The 23,048-nt window shown below is 46.5% G+C and overlaps 2 protein-coding genes and 1 long non-coding RNA gene across 7 annotated transcripts in view; 2 read left to right on the top strand and 1 right to left on the bottom strand.

Moving 5' to 3' along the window:
- Positions 1-429: 429 nt before the first annotated feature.
- Positions 430-23,048, bottom strand: part of LOC128704675 (persulfide dioxygenase ETHE1, mitochondrial-like) — a 49,605-nt gene continuing 26,986 nt past the window's right edge. For 2 of the 3 annotated variants that reach the window (XM_053799824.2, XM_070079574.1), the window contains exons 2-7: positions 8,822-8,966; positions 7,244-7,329; positions 5,486-5,585; positions 4,256-4,438; positions 3,293-3,409; positions 430-1,568 (exon numbers count right to left, since the gene is read on the bottom strand). In XM_053799824.2, coding sequence (XP_053655799.2) covers positions 1,489-1,568; positions 3,293-3,409; positions 4,256-4,438; positions 5,486-5,585; positions 7,244-7,329; positions 8,822-8,966 — 711 coding nt within the window. In that variant the 3' untranslated portion in view covers positions 430-1,488. Of the gene's footprint in view, positions 1,569-3,292; positions 3,410-4,255; positions 4,439-5,485; positions 5,586-7,243; positions 7,330-8,821; positions 8,967-21,607; positions 21,650-23,048 lie in introns of those variants that run through there. The other variant, XM_070079575.1, reaches the window with a different exon arrangement.
- Positions 1,583-23,048, top strand: part of LOC138851104 (uncharacterized) — a 105,833-nt gene continuing 84,367 nt past the window's right edge. Inside the window, exon 1 of the long non-coding RNA XR_011390987.1 lies at positions 1,583-1,841. This is a non-coding gene — a long non-coding RNA (uncharacterized lncRNA). The remainder of the gene's footprint in view (positions 1,842-23,048) is intronic.
- Positions 21,846-23,048, top strand: part of mlt (tubulin folding cofactor E like protein mlt) — a 76,274-nt gene continuing 75,071 nt past the window's right edge. Inside the window, exon 1 of one of the 3 annotated variants that reach the window (XM_053799820.2) lies at positions 21,846-21,993. The gene's annotated coding sequence lies outside the window, so the exon portion shown is untranslated. Of the gene's footprint in view, positions 21,994-22,023; positions 22,144-23,048 lie in introns of those variants that run through there. The other 2 variants (XM_070079573.1, XM_070079572.1) reach the window with 2 other exon arrangements.

Below are 23,048 nucleotides of genomic sequence, written 5' to 3'. Positions count from 1 at the left end.
CACTTTCACCATCATTCAACACTTGCACCATCATTTAACACTTGCACCATCATTTAACACTTGCACCATCATTTAACACTTGCACCATCATTTAACACTTGCACCATCATTTAACACTTTCACCATCATTCAACACTTGCACCATCATTCACCACTTTCACCAACATTCACCACTTTCACCAACATTCACACATAATCACTGTTTTTGCAGAGGTGCTCGGATACGACAGTTTAGGTGACACTCCAAACAGCCAATATCCTATAAAATAACAGAGGCTACAAGCTTTTAAATAAGCTGATGTAGGTAACAACTCTAAGCTTGTAAATAACGCTAGGAACCCTTACGCTAACCTTGTTAAACCCTGTAACAAAAAAAAAAAAAAAAGAGAATTTTTACATACAGGATTTAGGAGTAAATAAGATACAGTAAAATGCAGCAAGTTTACTATAGTATTGAATACAAGAAAATATATTTCTTTTATAGAAATGCTAAAGAGTTTTAACTATAATTGTATATGCTATCAAGGATACTGCTGTATGACCCTTGTGGGCTTAAAGCTAAATTTTGATTTGTAATAACAATAATAATAAAACTATCAAAGATACTGACATACTATCATAGATATGTAAATATATGTGTACACACAAAAAATAATTCTTAGCAGTGTAGTCATGTTTAAGAAGTGAGTCTGGCATGCAGTGTAGCCAGGTGAGGCAGTTATGACAGTGTTCACAGTGTGGGTTTATACTGTACACTCCCTCTATGGCTTAAGCATTTAGTTATGATTATAATATACTGTGCACTATACCCATCAATATCACTCATTAACCCTTAAACTGTCCAAACGTAGACCTATGTTTGCTCGCGTAGCACTCCGAATGTAGATCTATGTTCAATTTTACATTGTTTCTTATGTAAAAAAAAGTAGATCTATGTTTGGAGCGCTACGCATGCAAACGTATATTTACGTTTGGACAGTTTAAGGGTTAAAAAACACAAGAGCACTATAGAGGGACTGGAACAATAACTCGCACATAGGAGGAAAAAACTATATGACGACATTTTGGTTCAGCTTTCACCATTTACAAGTCACTCTAATGCATGAAGGTGAGGGAGCCAATACATATAGGAGGACAGGGAAGGGACACAGGAAGGAAGAAGATGGAATGTAGTCGAACCGAAACGTCGTTGTATAGTTTCTTTCTCCTATGTGCGGGGTATTTGTGTACTGTGTAATATCACTGATTCTTATTTCTACTTAATGCCAAATATTTGTGTGAATTAGGAAAAGAACAATACGCTAATTTTTTCCAATTCCGATATCAATACCTGTCTCAAAGGTAGTGTGATACCAATACTGATACCATCAAAATTAGTTAACAACTACTGATACTGATATCGTCAAAAGCAGCCAACACTAAATTTTAGGCTGATACCAATACACTCAACATTTACCACAATGTATAGAGATATTGTGACAACTACAACTACTCTGCTTCAAACTTGGCAGCCAGATTGTCAGGAAGATTATACAATCCACAGACTTTATTAGCAGGCAGCGCTTCATCTGTAGGAATAAAACAGAAGATGATAGAAGAATCATGGCATTATCTTTAATTTTAAAGATTTGGCCATATACAGTGGACCCCCGGTTAACGAACTTTTTTCATTCCAGAAGTATGTTCAGGTGCCAGTACTGACCGAATTTTTTCCCATAAGGAATATTGTGAAGTAGATTAGTCCATTTCAGACCCCCAAACATACACGTACAAACGCACTTACATAAATACACTTACATAATTGGTCGCATCTGGAGGTGATCGTTAAGCGGGGGTCCACTGTATACCACCAAGAAAGGGTAACTTAAAAAGAAAAGCGAAAGCTTTTCTTTTTAAATTTAGGAATTTATACAAGAGAAGGGGTTACTAGCCCCTTGTTCCCTATGGCAATATTTGTATGTGACTCATGAAATCATAATGACATGACTGCCAACAAACCATACCATGGGTGGGGTTAAAACCCGCGATCACAGTCGCAAAACTCCAGAGCGCTACGTCGGTCTGGAGTTTTGTGACTCTATGATTGTGGGTTCTAACCCCACCTGTAGTATGGTTTGGAATACATGTAATTGTACATATTAAAAGTGAGGTGAATGTGTATTACAAGAGATTTATAAAGGGAAAATACAAAGTAAGCATGGTAGGAGGCAAGAAAATAATTAAGTTTATTTAGGTACAGGTAAAACAAGAACCTGTAATTGTTTTACATGATGGTAGGATTGCTGGTGTCCTTTTTTCTGTCTCATAAACATGCAAGATTTCAGGTACGTCTTGCTACTTCTACTTACACTTAGGTCACACTACACATACATGTACAAGCATATATATACACACCCCTCTGGGTTTTCTAATATTTTCTTACTAGTTCTTGTTCTTGTTGTTTATTTTCTCTTATCTCCATGGGGAAGTGGAACAGAATTCTTCCTCCGTAAGCCATGCGTGTTGTAAGAGGCAACTAAAATGCCGGGAGCAAGGGGCTAGTAACCTCTTCTCCTGTATATATTACTAAATGTAAAAGGAGAAACTTTCGTTTTTCCTTTTGTGCCACCCCGCCTCGGTGGGATACGGCCGGTGTGTTGAAAGAAAGAAGATCTCCATGGGGAAGTGGAACAGAATTCTTCCTCTGTAAGCCATGCGTGTTGTAAGAGGCGACTAAAATGCCGGGAGTAAGGGGCTAGTAACCCCTTCTCCTGTATACATTACTAAATTTAAAAAGAGAAACTTTTGTTTTTCTTTTTGGGCCGCCCTGCCTTGGTGGGATATGGCTGGTGCGTTGAAAGAAAGAAGTAAGATATGTGTGTGGGATATTTGCTGTTTGGTGGGACATCTGATGTTCCTCCAAACAGCAAATATCCCCACAACCCTCCTTTAGAGTGCAGGCATTGTACAGTGGAACCTCAAAAATTGAACTGCTCCCAACACAACCAATTATGTAAGTGTATTTTTGCAAGTGCTTTTATAAGTGTATTTTTAAGGGTCTGAAATGGACTAATCTAATTTACATTATTCCTGATGGGAATAAATTCATTCGGTAAAGGCACTCGAACAGACTTCTGGACCGAAGAAAGTTCGATATTTGAGGTTCCACTGTACTTCCCACCTCCAGGACTCAAGTCCAGTTAACCAGTAAAACACATCATCATGTATACAGTGGGTATACAGTATGTATATACTGGCTGTCCTAAAAGAAAATATTTAGGAATATAATACATGAAGCCATATATTATCTTACCAATTTTGTCAGGGTAAGGCAGACCAAGGTTTGCCATGATATCAATAAATTCTTCCTTGGACTTTGTAAGTCGTGGATTGCAATCTTTCTCTTCTGCAACGGTTGTTACAGAGTGTCCTGCAACATAAGCAAATAATATAATCAATGAATTGCAAATTAAAAAGATTTAAAAGATATAAAGAATGTTTTTTATTAATGAATTCTTTTTTAGACTTTGTTAAGTCATGGATTGCAATCTTTGTCCTCTGCAACGGTTGTCACAGTGTCCTGCAACACAAGGAAATAATCACTGTATTGCAAATTAAAGATATTTAAAAAATATATAGAATGACTTTTTGGAATTAATGTAATGACTGAAACACCTGTAAATATTTCTGCCTCCACCATTTAAAAAATAAAATTATTTCAAGGTGTGTGGTATTAAAATGATTAATTATAATTAAACAGGAAAAAGCATGTAATATAAGTAGTGTACTGTATACATATGCTTATTGTATGGTACAGTAAATGCTTGATGTAAGGGACCTCAATAAAATAGACTCCTGAAATAGACAAAATCCGCTGTGTAAATTGTACTCTTATAATAATAATAATAATAATAATATTTTACTTCAGCATTATCCTTGATGCTCAATATTTATTGCAGTAGCATTTATATTAGTAAATTGCTAGTACAGTACTATATTAGTTACACAGTAGAGTAATTTAGTACTTTTTTCTGATAATTTTAAGCATTATTTTGACTTAACCGAGACTTGGTTAATCTCCCCTTATTAATCCAATATACTTAAAGTTTACATTTAAAAATAATCATACCTGGGATATACCTGGAGAGGGTTTTGGTGGTCAACGCCCTCGTGGCCCAGTCTGAGACCAGGCCTCGTGGTGGATCAGGGTCTGATCAACCAGTTAACATCAAATTTAAGATTTACAGATTTGTGTAGGGCGTATAAAAAAGTTTACCTGTGTAATCATGTGCTGGATAGAGCAAGTAGTCATCAGGAAGAGTGAAGATCTGAGAGTGTACGGAATCGTACAAGACTTCGGAGGAACCTTCCTGGAAGTCCGTGCGTCCGCAGCCTCGTATCAGTAAGGCATCACCAGTGAACGCAAGTTTCTGTGCGTGGTTCACGTATGTTACGCAACCTATATAAGAGTGTTCATTGAAAGTTCATAAATTATGATTACAAATTCTGTGGTACCTTGGGATACGAACAGCTCAAAACTCAAAAAATTATGTAAGTGTATTTATGCAAGTGCTTTTGTAAGTGTATTTTTAGGGATCTGAAACTAATTAATCTAATTTACATTATTCCTTATGGGAACAAATTTGTTCGGCATCTGTACTCGAACAGCCTTCTGGAACGACTTAAGTTCGTATCCCGAGGTACCACTGTATATAAGAATAAGCAGAACAACCACTGTGAAAAATAGTGAAATTCCAAACGCTTTAGCAATTTCTCACATTACATTTCCTTGATGTGGGTAATCACAAAAGCGCTTGGAATTTCACTATTTTTCATAACAGTTATTCTGCATATTGTGATATCACCTGTTTACTGTGATCTTATTGCATATAAGAATACACAGTGCTTAAAATATTAGAGGTATTTAGTAATTCAATAAAAAAAGGTAATTATTGATCTATTAAGAATGAAACTAAGTATATGAGAAGAAGGAATGATAGACAAAGACAGGGTCAATACTGGGTGAAAGTATGTATTATCAGCACATAGGCTGAAAGAATTGATTAACACACAGGCTGAAAGAAATGATCAACACACAGATTGCAAGAAGCAATTACTGCTCTACACACAGGTTGCAAGAACTGATCAGCACAGGTTGCAAAAATTGATCAGCACACAGGTTGCAAGAATTGCAATTATATATCCCAACATGGAAGTTCCTCTCTTATAAGAAATCTCTAAGGAAAAGTATGTACGTATTTGCCTCAGAAGTCTAAGGTAGGGATGATGTAACACCAAGAAGTATTATAAGCTTGTTTTCCCATAACCAGAAAAATAACGAACAATTCTGAATTTATAGTGTTTGTCCATTAGCTCCAGACATTGTCTGGCCATGGAATTTTTCCATTAAATCCAAAATCTATTAAACTGGTGTCTGTTAATGTTACAAATGAATTGCACTCAGAAAAAAAAAATAGAAAAATATTGTGGGTACAAACTGACTCGCCATTTGTGTGTCCAGGTGTTCTACGAACCTCCAGTTCTTGGTCCCCAAAACTGACTGTTTCACCGTGTTCAACATGCACATCTGCCACGCCTCCCGACTCCTGTAAAAATTTAATAAAATAAATTTTGTTACGGTAATGGTACAAAAATAAAGTGACACAACAAGTTTGCATAAAGTTTTCATTATTTTTTAAGTTAGAAAAGAAATTGGTGCTACGTATTATTAAAGATTAGAGATTATCAACCAAACTGTTTGTTTAGTGACACATTATACAATCAATTGTATAACCAAATTGTATAATATGTAGTGATTCATTAATATTATTTTTTATTATCACACCGGCCGATTCCCACCAAGGCAGGGTGGCCCGAAAAAGAAAAACTTTCACCATCATTCACTCCATCACTGTCTTGCCAGAAGGGTGCTTTACACTACAGTTTTTAAACTGCAACATTAACACCCCTCCTTCAGAGTGCAGGCACTGTACTTCCCATCTCCAGGACTCAAGTCCGGCCTGCCGGTTTCCCTGAATCCCTTCATAAATGTTACTTTGCTCACACTCCAACAGCACGTCAAGTATTAAAAACCATTTGTCTCCATTCACTCCTATCAAACACGCTCACGCATGCCTGCTGGAAGTCCAAGCCCTTCGCACACAAAACCTCCTTTACCCCCTCCCTCCAACCCTTCATTAATAATAATATAATAATATCGTTATTTCTACCAGTACATGTACAAGGTATACAAGTACATGTACAAGGTGTACAAGTACATGTACAAGGTATACAAGTACATGTACAAGGTGTACAAGTACATGTACAAGGTATACAAGTACATGTACAAGGTATACAAGTACATGTACAAGGTATACCAGTACATGTACAAGGTATACAAGTACATGTACAAGGTATACCAGTACATGTACAAGGTATACAAGTACATGTACAAGGTATACAGACCATAGCTGACATCAGTGACATATTACTACTACATAGAAAGTCCCTTGTTATGCAGAGCATTTCCCACAAATTAGGTCAGTTTTGTCCCAGGATGCAACCCACACCAGTCCACTAACACCCAGGTACCCATATAAGTGATGGGGAACATACACAACCAGTGTAAGGAAACATGCCCAATGTTTCCACCCAGCCAGGAACCCAGACCCCTCAGCATGTGAAGCGAGAGCTTCTGCTACCAGGCCACAGGCCCTACAATAGCCTGGAACCTAACCTGCTGCATAAGTGGTGCCCTAGAGTAGTCTAGAACCTAACCTGCTGTCGGTGTCCCACAGCTTGATCGCTAGCACACTCAGCTCATACGCTGAGGTCCGGAGATCGAATCTCTGGTACGGCTGGAAAACATCAGGGACGTGTTTCCATAAGACACCTGCTGTCCATGATCACCCATCAGTAATATGGGTGCTTGGGTGTTAGTGGACTGGTGTGGGTCACATCCTGGGTGTTAGTGGACTAGTGTGGGTCACATCCTGGTTGTTAGTGGACTGGTGTGGGTCACATCCTGGGTGTTAGTGGACTGGTGTGGGTCACATCCTGGGTGTTAGTGGACTGGTGTGGGTCACATTCTGGGTGTTAGTGGACTGGTGTGGGTCACATCCTGGGACAAAACTGACCTAATTTTCCCGAAATGCTCAGCATAACAAGTGGCTTTCTATATAGTAGTATGTCGTTGATATCAGCTACGGTCTGTGTACCTTGTACATGTACTTGTAGAAATAAAGATATTATTATCTTTAATTACCTTGGATAAGAGTGACTTGCACCCAGGAACAAGCTTCTTCAGCAGACCGGTGCCAGTGATATGGTCAGCATGAACGTGGGTGTTCACTGTAAACAAATCAATAAATTCTCGTAAAAATTGCTCGGTAACTTTTGTACACAAAAAAAGAAAAAATTGTCAAACTAAAATATATACAGTATATTATACATGTAATCCTCACCACCTATACAGTGGACCCCCACTTAATGATCACCTCCCAATGCTACCAATTATGTAAATGTATTTATGTAAGTGCATTTGTACGTGTATGTCTGGGGGTTTGAAATGGACTAATCTGCTTCACAATATTCCTTATGGGAACAAATTCGGTCAGTACTGGCACCTGAACATACTTCTGGAATGAAAAAATATTGTTAACTGGGGGTCCACTGTAATTATAATTCTTAAAACAATTAAACTTAATAAAAGTCATATAGCATGTACTGGTAGGATATTCACTTCTCTTACAGCCATGTAACTACTAATTTTATTTTTATGACCACTTAAGACAATGTATATATATATAAGCACTCAATTAGTCACTGCCTCATTAATGTTAAGTATGTCTTAAGTTTGCCTGATATACTCTGCGTATTAAGGGGCTTTCTGCATGTACACCGAAATGTCATTCACCTTTGTACAAACATTGTATCGTGCTGAAATAAAGAATCTTTAATCTTTAAAGTAATTGATATACAGTGGACCCCCGCTTTACGATCAGCTTCCAATGCGGCCAATTATGTAAGTGTATTTATGTAAGTGCGTTTGTACATGTATGTTTGGGGGTCTGAAATGGACTAATCTAATTCACAATATTCCTTATGAGACCAAATTCGTTCAGTAATGGCACCTGAACAGACTTCTGGAATGAAATAATATCGTAAGCCGGGGGTCCACTGTATATATATAGTATATATATATATAACTATATATGCAGAACAAGCACTGTGAATGTGACTGCTCACATTACTGTAGTTCCTTCACAATGTAAGAAGTCACAAAAGCGTTTGGAATTTCACTATTTTTTCACAGTGGTTGTTCTGCATATTCTGATATCACCTGCTTACTGTGATCTTATTCCATAACTATATATATTGAGACTGGAACAGTGTTAAACTACAGCAAGTCCTCGGCTTACAAACACATTGGGGACCTTCTGTATCTTGTATAGTAATGATATATTAATGATATTATACACAATACAGAAGATTCTCAACGTGTAAGAGTGCTCTAGCATCAGTATTTTTTATCAAACTTCCAAAGTTACTGAGGCACTTGAATCTACACCAATGTCATCTACATAAAACAACTATAAATAAAAAAAAAACTGTACAATACTGTGACTGGAATGATACACAAATAACCCGCACATACAAGAGAGGAGCTTACGATGACGTTTCAGTCCTACTTGGACCATTTACAAAGTCACACTGTGTGACTTTGTAAATGGTCCAACTCGGACCGAAACGTCGTCGTAAGCTCCTCTCTTCTATGTGCGGGTTATTTGTGCAACTAGAAATGTCTAATATTCCAAATTGAAATTTAGAAAGGATTACTTACTGACGTATTTTAGATCTAATCCTAATTCGCGGACCAACTGTGCATCTCTCTCTGCCAGTTCAATGACAGGATCAATAAGAACAGCCTCCTTACTGACATCATCAGCCAGAAGATAGGTGTATGTGCAGCTCTCCCGGTCAAACAACTGCAACAAGACTCAAAATTAAATTTTCGAAATGTCAAAAATAACTCAATAATAATAATAATAATAATAATGTTTATTTCTAGCAGTACATGATACAACTTATACAGACCATAGCTGACACCAATGACATACTATATAGAAAGTCCCTGGTTATGTAGAGCATTTCCCACAACTTAGGTTAATTTTGTCCTCAGGATGCCACCCACACCACTCACCTAACACCCAGGTACCTACTTACTGCTAGGTAAACAGTGACAACAGGTATCTTAAGGAAACATGTCCTAATGACAACACAATAATTGTCAGGAGCCCAAGCATATATAAGGGGGATTACCAATAGTCCTCTAGTTGTCTTCAAGGCCCCTGGCTGCCTTCAAGACCCCTGGTTGTCTTCATGACCCCTAGTTGACTTCATGACCCCTGGCTATCTTCAAGACTTCTGGTTGTCTTCAAGACCTCTGGTTGTCTTCAAGACCCCTGGTTGTCTTCATGACCCCTGGTTGTCTTCATGACCCCTGGCTATCTTCAAGACTTCTGGTTGTCTTCAAGACCCCTGGTTGTCTTCAAGACCCCTGGTTGTCTTCAAGGAGGAGCTGGACAGACACATTGTCAGAACCTGACCAGCCGAGCTGTGGTACCTATGCTGGTTTACGTGCGGCCAGAAGTAACAACCTGGTTGATCGGTCCCTGATCCACCACCAAGCCTGGTCATGGACCGTGCCACAGGGGCATTGACCCCCCAAAACACTCTCTGTATAATTTCCTTAAGGGTGACAATCAGGTTGAGAGTGAAGCCAGAGGATAGTCTTCAAGGGACATTATTGATATTACTATTACTATCCATTTTATTTGGGTACAAGGGCCAGTGTAGATTACTAGGTAGTTTCAACCCCCACTTTGCCAATGACTATAATAAGCTGTGTACCACTGGGAAGTGTCAGATGCAAGTGGGGAGTGACAAGTGCGATAATTCTATTTACAGTGCAATGCTGCGAGGTTGGATCACCTTTTAGTACTGCACCAGTAGGCTTCTTCAGTCATTTATAGAAGAAGCAGCAGTAGTGATATAACGACTAGGTAATCAATCCATCAACCCCAAAGACTTAGTCTTAAGGTAATCAGTCCCTCAGCCTCCAAGGCTGAGGGACTGATTACCCCATCTTTTGTATATAGTTCTACTGTCTTCCAGTTATGTCCTGGAATCTGTATTGATAAAGCCACTGGATGGCGAAACGTCTACAATAAAGATACCCAGATGTTGAACGTGTGTCTAATTTTCATCTTGTCGATACTGTATACCATTCATATACCATAGATGACACTTTATAACAGTAATAATAATAATAATAATAATAATAATAATAATAAAAATAATAATAATAATAATAATATTTATTTTGATATGGTACATAGTTGTACAAAGGAATATAATAGGTGGGTGTACATGCCAAAAGCCCCTTTGTATGCAGAGCATTTCAGAAAAACTTAATATAAACTTAAGATTAGTAAGGCAATAACAGATTTTAATATTATTATTATATTATAGGAAGCCAAAGCTTGTTTAATATCTTAATTATTCATCTGATATCCATGGTGTGGGTGGTAGTCAAAATACTGAAGAGGCATATGGTGGGTCTAGAGACTGGGCACCAAAGTCACTTTGTCTGACTTTTTGGGGCTATTCTGAAGGGTATTTTGCACTATGTAGACAAATACATGAGTGGGACCTGCCTAGCATGGGCCAGTAGGTGATATGGACCTGCCTAACATGGACCAGTAGTTGACTTGGATCTTCCTACCATGGACCAGTAGGGGACTAGGACCTGCCTAGCATGGGCCAGTAGGGGACTAGGACCTGCCTATCATTGGCCAGTAGGTGACTAGGACCTACCTACCATGGGACAGTAGGTGATATGGACCTGCCCAGCATGGGCCAGTAGATGATTAGGACTTTCCTTCCATGGGCCAGTAGGGGACTAGGACCTGCCTACCATGGGCCAGTAGGGGACTAGGCCCTGCCTACCATGGGCCAATGACTTGGACCTGCTTACCATGGGCCAGTAGGGGACTAGGACCTGCCTACCATAGGCCAGTAGGCCTGCTGCAGTGCACCTTTCTTACATTCTTAGGTATGGTAACTGTATTTAGGTGTACCTCTGCCTAAACCAACTTACTAAGCAAATTACATTGGTAGTGCAGAATATTACGTGACTGGGGACAGTAGCCATGAAGGGTAGTTACCGTGGGTACCCATGGTAACTGTTGACGGAGAAGTAATAGCCCTCCCCTGCAATTATCACCGCTCGTGGCTCAACTGGTAGTGTTTAAGCTCACACAGTAGGGGTCCGGGATTCAATATCTGGGTGGATGGAAGCGTTGGGCGTGTTTCCTTACACCTGCTGTCCATGTTCAAATAGCAGTAAGTAGGTACCTGGGTATTAGTTGACTGGTGTAGGTGGCATCCTGGGAGGTGGTAGTATAGGTTGGGTTAGGTTAGGTTAGGTTAGGTTAGATTAGGTTAGATTAGATTAGATTAGATTAGATTAGGTTAGGTTAGGTTAGGTTAGGTTAGGTTAGGTTAGGTTAGGTCAGAAATGAGTTGAGGCAGAATAACAACTCCTAGCGTATAAAACTGATCTGTCTAAAAAAAAAAAAAACCTATACACCATATACTCGATAGTCTTCAAACCCCATTAACTAATAACAGGAAGTACAAACTACTGGGAAGACCCCCTCCCCCCACACACATTATTATGCAATTTGCAATAAGAAATCAATAACTGGCAAGCTGTGATAGCAAGCCAGGGAAGAGTGAGGCTGCAGGTGTCTGCTGGAGAATCAGACATCGTGGGAACGTTTCGCCAGGGAGTGCCGTCTTCAGTTCAATACAGAGAAGAATGGTTAAGACTTGGAGTTTGAGGTTATCAGTCCCCTCAAACACCTTCAATTCTCCAGTATTCTCTATATATGACTGATGAAGACATTGTGTGGCGACACGTTCCCACAATAACATACCCAAGTGTTAAACATATGCCTAATTTAATAGTGTTTTGTGTACTAGCAACTGCCATATTAACAGGGTTCTGTGTATACCTGGAGGGTGTTCTGGGGGTCAGCGTCCCCGTGGCACGGTCCATGACCAGGCCTGGTGCTGGATCAGGGAGTGATCAACCAGGTTGTTACTGCTGGCTGCATGTAAACCAATGTAGGAACCACAGCCTGGCTGGTCAGGTACTGACTTTGTGTGTCTGGCCAGCTCCCTCTTGAAGACAACCAGGGGTCTTAAAGACAACCAGGGGTCTTGAAGACCACCAGGGGTCTTGAAGACCACCAGGGGTCATGAAGACTACCAGGGGTCATGAAGACAACCAGGGGTCTTAAAGACAACCAGGGGTCTTGAAGACCACCAGGGGTCTTGAAGACCAGGGGTCATGAAGACAACCAGGGGTCTTAAAGACAACCAGGGGTCTTGAAGACCACCAGGGGTCATGAAGACAACCAGGGGTCATGAAGACAACCAGGGGTCTTGAAGACAACCAGGGGTCTTAAAGGCAACCAGGGGTCTTGAAGACCACCAGGGGTCTTGAAGACCACCAGGGGTCATGAAGACAACCAGGGGTCATGAAGACAACCAGGGGTCTTAAAGACAACCAGGGGTCTTGAAGACCACCAGGGGTCTTGAAGACCACCAGGGGTCATGAAGACAACCAGGGGTCATGAAGACAACCAGGGGTCTTGAAGACCACCAGGGGTCATGAAGACAACCAGGGGTCATGAAGACAACCAGGGGTCTTGAAGACAACCAGGGGTCATGAAGACAACCAGGGGTCTTGAAGACCACCAAGGGTCATGAAGACAACCAGGGGTCTTGACAACCAGGGGTCATGAAGACAACCAGGGGTCTTGAAGACCACCAGGGGTCTTGAAGACAACCAGGGGTCTTGAAGACAACTAGGGGTCATGAAGACAACCAGGGTTCTTGAAGACCACCAGGGGTCTTGAAGACAACCAGGGGTCTATTGGTAATCCCCCTTATGTATGCTGGGATGCAGTTGAACAGTCTTGGGCCCCAGACACTTATTGTGTTGTCTCTCAGTGTGCTCATGGCACCTCTGCTTTTCACTGGGGGAATGTTGCATCTCCTGCCCAGTCTTTTGCTTTCATAGAACCTGCTCAAATTTGGTACTAATCCCTCTAGGATTTTCCAAGTGTATATTATCATGTATCTTTCTCGCCTGCATTCCAGGGAATACAAATCAAGAGACTTCAATCTTTCCCAGTAATTTAGGTGCTCTATTGTACTTTTATATGCAGTGAAAGTTCTCTATATTCTCCAGGTCAGCAATTTCGCCAGCCTTGAAGGGGGCAGTTAGTGTAGAGCAGTATTTCAGCCTAAAGATAACAAGTAAGTTGAAGAGTGTCATCACGGGCTTGGCATCCCTAGTTTTGAAGGTTCTCATTATCCATACTATCATTTTCCTAGCAGATGTGGCAGATACACTGTTGTGGTGTTTGAAAATGAGATCTTCTGACATTATCACTCCCAGGTCCCTCACATTAGTTTTTCGCTTTATTGTATGGTTAGAACTTGTTTTATACTCCTTGATTTTCATAGTGGAGTTATCGAAATTTTTCATCATTGAACTTCATATTGTTTTCTGAGGACCATTAAAAGATTTGGTTGATGTCCGCCTGGAGTCTTGCAGTGTCTGCAATGGAAGACACTGTCATGCAAATTCTGGTATCATCCACAAAGGAAGACACGGTGCTGTGGCTGACATCTCTATGTCAGATATGAGGATGAGGAACAGGATGGGAGTGAGTACTGTGCCTTGTGGAACAGAGCTTTTTACCATGGTTGTCTGGGACTTTACTCTGTTTACTATTACTCTTTGTGTTCTATTTGTCAGGAAGTTATAGATCCATCTACCAACTTTTCCTATTATTCCTTAATCACACATTTTGTGTGTTATTACACCATGGTCACACTTGTCTGAAGCTTTTGCAAAGTCTGTGTATACTACATCTGTATTTTGTTTATCCTCTACAGCATCCAGGACCTTGTCATAGTGGTCCAGTAGCTGGAACAAACAGGAGCAACCAACCAAGACCATATCATAGTGGTCCAGTAGCTGGAACAAACAGGAGCAACCAACCAAGACCATATCATAGTGGTCCAGTAGCTGGAACAAACAGGAGCAACCAAGACCATATCATAGTGGTCCAGTAGCTGGAACAGACAGGAGCGACCAACCAAGACCATATCATAGTGGTCCAGTAGCTGGAACAGACAGAAGTGACCAACCAAGACCATATCATAGTGGTCCAGTAGCTGGAACAGACAGAAGTGACCAACCAAGACCATATCATAGTGGTCCAGTAGCTGGAACAGACAGAAGCAACCAACCAAGACCATATCATAGTGGTCCAGTAGCTGGAACAGACAGAAGTGACCAACCAAGACCATATCATAGTGGTCCAGTAGCTGGAACAGACAGAAGCAACCAACCAAGACCATATCATAGTGGTCCAGTAGCTGGAACAAACAGGAGCAACCAACCAAGACCATATCATAGTGGTCCAGTAACTGGAACAGACAGAAGCAACCAAGACCATATCATAGTGGTCCAGTAGCTGGAACAGACAGAAGTGACCAACCAAGACCATATCATAGTGGTCCAGTAGCTGGAACAGACAGAAGCAACCAACCAAGACCATATCATAGTGGTCCAGTAGCTGGAACAGACAGGAGCGACCAACCAAGACCATATCATAGTGGTCCAGTAACTGGAACAGACAGAAGCAACCAAGACCATATCATAGTGGTCCAGTAGCTGGAACAGACAGAAGTGACCAACCAAGACCATATCATAGTGGTCCAGTAGCTGGAACAGACAGGAGCGACCAACCAAGACCATATCATAGTGGTCCAGTAGCAGGAACAGACAGGAGTGACCAACCAAGACCATATCATAGTGGTCCAGTAGCTGGAACAGACAGAAGCAACCAATCAAGACCATATCATAGTGGTCCAGTAGCTGGAACAGACAGGAGCGACCAACCAAGACCATATCATAGTGGTCCAGTAGCTGGAACAGGCAGGAGCAACCAACCAAGACCATATCATAGTGGTCCAGTAGCTGGAACAGACAGGAGCGACCAACCAAGACCATATCATAGTGGCCCAGTAGCTGGAACAGACAGGAACGACCAACCAAGACCATATCATAGTGGTCCAGTAGCTGGAACAGACAGAAGCAACCAACCAAGACCATATCATAGTGGTCCAGTAGCTGGAACAGACAGAAGCGACCAACCAAGACCATATCATAGTGGTCCAGTAGCTGGAACCGACAGAAGCGCCCTGCTCTAAACCCATGTAGTCCTGGGTTGTGTAACTGATGGATATCTAAGTAGATGGCGATCTTGCTTCTTAGAACCCTCTCAAAGATGTTTATATAGAACGTTAATGCTATAGATCTGTAATTCTTTGCAAGTGCTTTACTGCCATCTCTGTGGAGTGGGGCTATGTCTGTTGTTTTTAGTGACTGTGGGATCCAGCCCGTGTCTATGCTCTCTCCCCATCAATAACATCAATAAATAGCTTAACATCAATAAATAGCTTAATGGCTCACCCTTCTCCTACAGTAAATGTAAATTTTAAATCCCTTTAAAACAGTGTGGATGGTGGGGTTGAGGGTTGCTGGGGTGAGGGTGACAGGGGGACGTGAGGGGTAGCTGGGGTGAGGGTGACAGGGGGACGTGTGGGGTTGCTGGGGTGAGGGTGACAAGGGGACGTGAGGGGTAGCTGGGGTGAGGGAGGGTGACAGGAGTGAAGGAAGGGTAGCTGGGGTGAGGGTGACAGGGGTGAATGAAGGGTAGCAGAGGTGAGGGAGGGTGACAGGAGTGAAGGAAGGGTAGCTGGGGTGAGGGAGGGTGACAGGGGTGAAGGAAGGGTAGCAGGGGTGAGGGAGGGTGACAGGGGTGAAGGAAGGGTAGCAGGGGTGAGGGTGACAGGAGGAGGTGAGGGGTAGCTGGGGTGAGGGAGGGTGACAGGGGTGAAGGAAGAGTAGCAGGGATGAGGGTGACAGGGGGAGGTGAGGGGTAGCTGGGGTGAGGGAGGGTGACAGGGGTGAAGGAAGAGTAGCAGGGATGAGGGTGACAGGGGGTGGTGTGGGGTAGCTGGGGTGAGGGAGGGTGACAGGGGTGAAGGAAGAGTAGCAGGGATGAGGGTGACAGGGGGAGGTGAGGGGTAGCTGGGGTGAGGGAGGGTGACAGGGGTGAAGGAAGGGTAGCTGGGGTGAGGGAGGGTGACAGGAGTGAAGGAAGGGTAGCAGGGGTGAGGGAGGGTGACAGGAGTGAAGGAAGGGTAGCAGGGGTGAGGGAGGGTGACAGGGATGAAGGAAGGGTAGCAGGGGTGAGGGAGGGTGACAAGGGTGAAGGAAGGGTAGCAGGGGTGAGGGAGGGTGACAGGGATGAAGGAAGGGTAGCAGGGGTGAGGGAGGGTGACAGGGATGAAGGAAGGGTAGCAGGGGTGAGGGAGGGTGACAGGGATGAAGGAAGGGTAGCAGGGGTGAGGGAGGGTGACAGGGTTGAAGGAAGGGTAGCAGGGGTGAGGGAGGGTGACAGGGATGAAGGAAGGGTAGCAGGGGTGAGGGAGGGTGACAGGGGTGAAGGAAGGGTAGCAGGGGTGAGGGAGGGTGACAGGGATGAAGGAAGGGTAGCAGGGGTGAGGGAGGGTGACAGGGGTGAAGGAAGGGTAGCAGGGGTGAGGGAGGGTGACAGGGATGAAGGAAGGGTAGCAGGGGTGAGGGAGGGTGACAGGGGTGAAGGAAGGGTAGCAGGGGTGAGGGAGGGTGACAGGGATGAAGGAAGGGTAGCAGGGGTGAGGGAGGGTGACAGGGATGAAGGAAGGGTAGCAGGGGTGAGGGAGGGTGACAGGGGTGAAGGAAGGGTAGCAGGGGTGAGGGAGGGTGACAGGGGTGAAGGAAGGGTAGCAGGGGTGAGGGAGGGTGACAGGGGTGAAGGAAGGGTAGCAGGGGTGAGGGAGGGTGACAGGGATGAAGGAAGGGTAGCAGGGGTGAGGGAGGGTGACAGGAGTGAAGGAAGGGTAGCAGGGGTGAGGGAGGGTGACAAGGGTGAAGGAAGGGTAGCTGGGGTGAGGGAGGGTGACAGGAGTGAAGGAAGGGTAGCAGGGGTGAGGGAGGGTGACAAGGGTGAAGGAAGGGTAGCTGGGGTGAGGGAGGGTGACAGGGGTGAAGGAAGGGTAGCAGGGGTGAGGGAGGGTGACAGGAGTGAAGGAAGGGTAGCAGGGGTGAGGGAGGGTGACAGGGATGAAGGAAGGGTAGCAGGGGTGAGGGAGGGTGACAGGGGTGAAGGAAGGGTAGCTGGGGTGAGGGAGGGTGACAGGAGTGAAGGAAGGGTAGCAGGGGTGAGGGAGGGTGACAGGGATGAAGGAAGGGTAGCTGGGGTGAGGGAGGGTGACAGGAGTGAAGGAAGGGTAGCTGGGGTGAGGGAGGGTGACAGGGGTGAAGGAAGGGTAGCAGGGGTGAGGGAGGGTGACAGGGGTGAAGGAAGGGTAGCAGGGGTGAGGGAGGGTGACAGGGGTGAAGGAAGGGTAGCAGGGGTGAGGGAGGGTGACAGGGGTGAAGGAAGGGTAGCAGGGGTGAGGGAGGGTGACAGGGGTGAAGGAAGGGTAGCAGGGGTGAGGGAGGGTGACAGGGGTGAAGGAAGGGTAGCAGGGGTGAGGGAGGGTGACAGGGGTGAAGGAAGGGTAGCAGGGGTGAGGGAGGGTGACAGAGGTGAAGGAAGGGTAGCAGGGGTGAGGGAGGGTGACAAGGGTGAAGGAAGGGTAGCAGGGGTGAGGGAGGGTGACACGGGTGAAGGAAGGGTAGCTGGGGTGAGGGAGGGCGACAGGGGTGAAGGAAGGGTAGCAGGGGTGAGGGAGGGTGACAGGAGTGAAGGAAGGGTAGCAGGGGTGAGGGAGGGTGACAGGGGTGAAGGAAGGGTAGCAGGGGTGAGGGAGGGGGACAGGGGTGAAGGAAGAGTAGCAGGGGTGAGGGAGGGTGACAGGGGTGAAGGAAGGGTAGCAGGGGTGAGGGAGGGTGACAGGGGTGAAGGAAGGGTAGCAGGGGTGAGGGAGGGTGACAGGAGTGAAGGAAGGGTAGCTGGGGTGAGGGAGGGCGACAGGGGTGAAGGAAGGGTAGCAGGGGTGAGGGAGGGTGACAGGGGTGAAGGAAGGGTAGCAGGGGTGAGGGAGGGTGACAGGGGTGAAGGAAGGGTAGCAGGGTTGAGGGAGGGTGACAAGGGTGAAGGAAGGGTAGCTGGGGTGAGGGAGGGCGACAGGGGTGAAGGAAGGGTAGCAGGGGTGAGGGAGGGTGACAGGGGTGAAGGAAGGGTAGCAGGGGTGAGGGAGGGTGACAGGGGTGAAGGAAGGGTAGCAGGGGTGAGGGAGGGTGACAGGAGTGAAGGAAGGGTAGCTGGGGTGAGGGAGGGCGACAGGGGTGAAGGAAGGGTAGCAGGGGTGAGGGAGGGTGACAGGGGTGAAGGAAGGGTAGCAGGGGTGAGGGAGGGTGACAGGTGTGAAGGAAGGGTAGCAGGGGTGAGGGAGGGTGACAAGGGTGAAGGAAGGGTAGCTGGGGTGAGGGAGGGCGACAGGGGTGAAGGAAGGGTAGCAGGGGTGAGGGAGGGTGACAGGGGTGAAGGAAGGGTAGCAGGGGTGAGGGAGGGTGACAAGGGTGAAGGAAGGGTAGCAGGGGTGAGGGAGGGTGACAGGGGTGAAGGAAGGGTAGCTGGGGTGAGGGAGGGCGACAGGGGTGATGGAAGGGTTGCTGGGGTGAGGGAGGGCGACCGGGGTGAAGGAAGGGTCGCAGGGGTGCGGGAGGGTGACAGGGGTGAAGGACGGGTAGCTGGGGTGAGGGAGGGTGACAGGGGTGAAGGAAGGGTAGCAGGGGTGAGGGAGGGTGACAGGAGTGAAGGAAGGGTAGCAGGGGTGAGGGAGGGTGACAGGAGTGAAGGAAGGGTAGCTGGGGTGAGGGAGGGCGACAGGGGTGAAGGAAGGGTAGCAGGGGTGAGGGAGGGTGACAGGGATGAAGGAAGGGTAGCAGGGGTGAGGGAGGGTGACAGGAGTGAAGGAAGGGTAGCAGGGGTGAGGGAGGGTGACAGGGGTGAAGGAAGGGTAGCTGGGGTGAGGGAGGGTGACAGGAGTGAAGGAAGGGTAGCAGGGGTGAGGGAGGGTGACAGGAGTGAAGGAAGGGTAGCAGGGGTGAGGGAGGGTGACAGGGGTGAAGGAAGGGTAGCTGGGGTGAGGGAGGGTGACAGGAGTGAAGGAAGGGTAGCAGGGGTGAGGGAGGGAGACAGGGGTGAAGGAAGGGTAACAGGGGTGAGGGAGGGTGACAGGGGTGAAGGAAGGGTAGCAGGGGTGAGGGAGGGTGACAGGGGTGAAGGAAGGGTAGCAGGGGTGAGGGAGGGTGACAGGGGTGAAGGAAGGGTAGCAGGGGTGAGGGAGGGTGACAGGGGTGAAGGAAGGGTAGCAGGGGTGAGGGAGGGTGACAGGGGTGAAGGAAGAGTAGCAGGGGTGAGGGAGGGTGACAGGGGTGAAGGAAGGGTAGCAGGGGTGAGGGAGGGTGACAGGGGTGAAGGAAGGGTAGCAGGGGTGAGGGAGGGTGACAGGGGTGAAGGAAGGGTAGCAGGGGTGAGGGAGGGTGACAGGGGTGAAGGAAGGGTAGCAGGGGTGAGGGAGGGTGACAGGGGTGAAAGAAGGGTAGCAGGGGTGAGGGAGGGTGACAGGGGTGAAAGATGGGTTGCTGGGGTGAGGGAGGGTGACAGGGGTGAAGGAAGGGTAGCAGGGGTGAGGGAGGGTGACAGGGGTGAAGGAAGGGTAGCAGGGGTGAGGGAGGGCGACAGGGGTGAAGTAAGGGTAGCAGGGGTGAGGGAGGGTGACAGGGATGAAGGAAGGGTAGCAGGGGTGAGGGAGGGTGACAGGGGTGAAGGAAGGGTAGCAGGGGTGAGGGAGGGTGACAGGGGTGAAGGAAGAGTAGCAGGGGTGAGGGAGGGTGACAGGGGTGAAGGAAGGGTAGCAGGGGTGAGGGAGGGTGACAGGGGTGAAAGAAGGGTAGCAGGGGTGAGGGAGGGTGACAGGGGTGAAGGAAGGGTAGCAGGGGTGAGGGAGGGTGACAGGGGTGAAGGAAGGGTAGCAGGGGTTAGGGTGACAGGGGTGAAGGAAGAGTAGCAGGGGTGAGGGAGGGTGACAGGGGTGAAGGAAGAGTAGCAGGGGTGAGGGAGGGTGACAGGGATGAAGGAAGGGTAGCAGGGGTGAGGGAGGGTGACAGGGATGAAGGAAGGGTAGCAGGGGTGAGGGAGGGTGACAGGGATGAAGGAAGGGTAGCAGGGGTGAGGGAGGGCGACAGGGGTGAAGGAAGGGTAGCAGGGGTGAGGGAGGGTGACAGTAGTGAAGGAAGAGTAGCAGGGGTGAGGGAGGGCGACAGGGGTGAAGGAAGGGTAGCAGGGGTGAGGGAGGGTGACAGGGGTGAAGGAAGGGTAGCAGGGGTGAGGGAGGGTGACAGGGGTGAAGAAAGGGTAGCAGGGGTGAGGGAGGGTGACAGGGGTAAAGCAAGGGTAGCAGGGGTGAGGGAGGGTGACAGGGGTGAAGGAAGGGTAGCAGGGGTGAGGGAGGGTGACAGGGGTGAAGGAAGGGTAGCAGGGATGAGGGAGGGTGACAGGGGTGAAGGAAGGGTAGCAGGGATGAGGGAGGGTGACAGGGGTGAAGGAAGAGTAGCAGGGGTGAGGGAGGGCGACAGGGGTGAAGAAAGGGTAGCAGGGGTGAGGGAGGGTGACAGGGATGAAGGAAGGGTAGCAGGGGTGAGGGAGGGTGACAGGGGTGAAGGAAGGGTAGCAGGGGTGAGGGAGGGTGACAGGGGGACCTGAGGGGTAGCTGGTGTGAAGGACGTAATGCTGGGATAAGGGACGGACGGGGTGACATAGCTAGTCCACATGTTTCCTGTATCACTCCCTCAATAACCCACCCCTACACCCACCTGTCACAGCTGTTACCACCCCTGTCCTAACAATACCCACCTGCTCCCCTGCATTTCCACCCCAGCAGCCTCCTCTTCCACCCCAAAATAGCCTAATACTTCTCCCCTTGCCTCACGAGGTACTTGTCAACAAAACTGCTAACACACACAGGAGCTGTGACTCGACCCCTGTAGTCACAGACAGATGAGTACACACGTCGTTGCTAAGGGCTAAGAGGATGGGGAGAGAGCCTTCTGATTCACTAACCTTGGCTCAGACACCTATATAATAATACATAACAGCTCTTTATCTAGATAGAAGCAGATAGCCTCAATAATAATAATGTTTATTTCTAGCAGTACATGATACAACTTATAAAGACCATAGCTGACACCTATGACATACTATATAGAAAGTTCCAATGGAAATAAGTCACTCTGTCTGACTTTTTTGTGTTATCCCAGGTTCTCTACACATATGCTGCTATGTATGATAATTCTATGTAACTGTATTTGTGTATACCTGAATAAATTTACTTACTTACTTACTTATTCCCACAACTTAGGTTAATTTTGTCCCCAGGATGCCACCCACACCAGTCACTTAACACCCAGGTACCTACTTACTGCTAGGTGAACACTAACAACAGGCATCTTAAAGAAACACCCGTACTGGTGATCGAACCACGGACCTCACAGTATGAGGTAAGTGCGTCACCAACCCAGCTACGGGACACAGCCTCAACAAGAACTGCCAGAGTCCCCTGCTAACTGTCTCTCCTATGCACTTCCTCCACACCATCCCTGGCTGGCTGCCTGAGGTAACCTTGCCAGTGTTGAGTGCAATAATACCAACACTGGCAGTGTTGCGAGGTACATCACCAGTGTAACATGTACTGATAGTGATAACTCGTTCTCTGTAACACTCGCTCTATCTGTTCCCTCGCTTTAATTCAACCCAGAGCACAGATAGTGAGAGCCTCTGTTTGATAAGATTCCCAGTGTTCTGCAAGGTACAGTACTGGTTCCCAGTGTTCTGCAAGGTACAGTACTGGTTCCCAGTGTTCTGCAAGGTACAGTACTGGTTCCCAGTGTTCTGCAAGGTACAGTACTGGTTCCCAGTGTTCTGCAAGGTACAGTACTGGTTCCCAGTGTTCTGCAAGGTACAGTACTGGTTCCCAGTGTTCCACAAGGTACAGTACTGGCTCCCAGTGTTCCAAAAGGTACACAACTGGCAACCAGTGTTCCAAAAGGCACAGTACTGGCTCCCAGTGTTCTGCGAGGTACAGTACTGGCTCCCAGTGTTCCACAAGGTACAGTACTGTCTCCCAGTGTTCTACAAGGTACAGTACTGTCTCCCAGTGTTCCACAAGGTACAGTACTGGCTCCCAGTGTTCCACAAGGTACAGTACTGGCTCCCAGTGTTCCACAAGGTACAGTATTGGCTCCCAGTGTTCCAAAAGGTACAGAACTGGCAACCAGTGTTCCACAAGGCACAGTACTGGCTACCAGTGTTCCAAAAGGCACAGTACTGGCTACCAGTGTTTCACAAGGCACAATACTGGCTACCAGTGTTCCACAAGGCACAGTACTGGCTCCCAGTGTTCCACAAGGTACAGTACTGGCTACCAGTGTTTCACAAGGCACAGTACTGGCTACCAGTGTTCCACAAGGCACAGTACTGGCTCCCAGTGTTCCACAAGGTACAGTACTGGCTCCCAGTGTTTCACAAGGCACAGTACTGGCTCTCAGTGTTCCACAAGGCACAGTACTGGCTCCCAGTGTTCCACAAGGCACAGTACTGGCTACCAGTGTTCCACAAGGCACAGTACTGGCTACCAGTGTTCCACAAGGCACAGTACTGGTCTCAGTGTTCCACAAGGCACAGTACTGCCTCCCAGTGTTCCACAAGGCACAGTACTGTCTCCCAGTGTTCCACAAGGTACAGTACTGGCTCTCAGTGTTCCACAAGGTACAGTACTGGCTCCCAGTGTTCCACAAGGTACAGTACTGGCTCCCAGTGTTCCACAAGGTACAGTACTGGCTCCCAGTGTTCCACAAGGTACAG

The sequence above is a fragment of the Cherax quadricarinatus genome, chromosome 100 (genome assembly GCF_038502225.1).
Source record: "Cherax quadricarinatus isolate ZL_2023a chromosome 100, ASM3850222v1, whole genome shotgun sequence".
Taxonomy (NCBI): domain Eukaryota; kingdom Metazoa; phylum Arthropoda; class Malacostraca; order Decapoda; family Parastacidae; genus Cherax; species Cherax quadricarinatus.
This window is presented reverse-complemented; position numbering and strand designations above follow the sequence as displayed.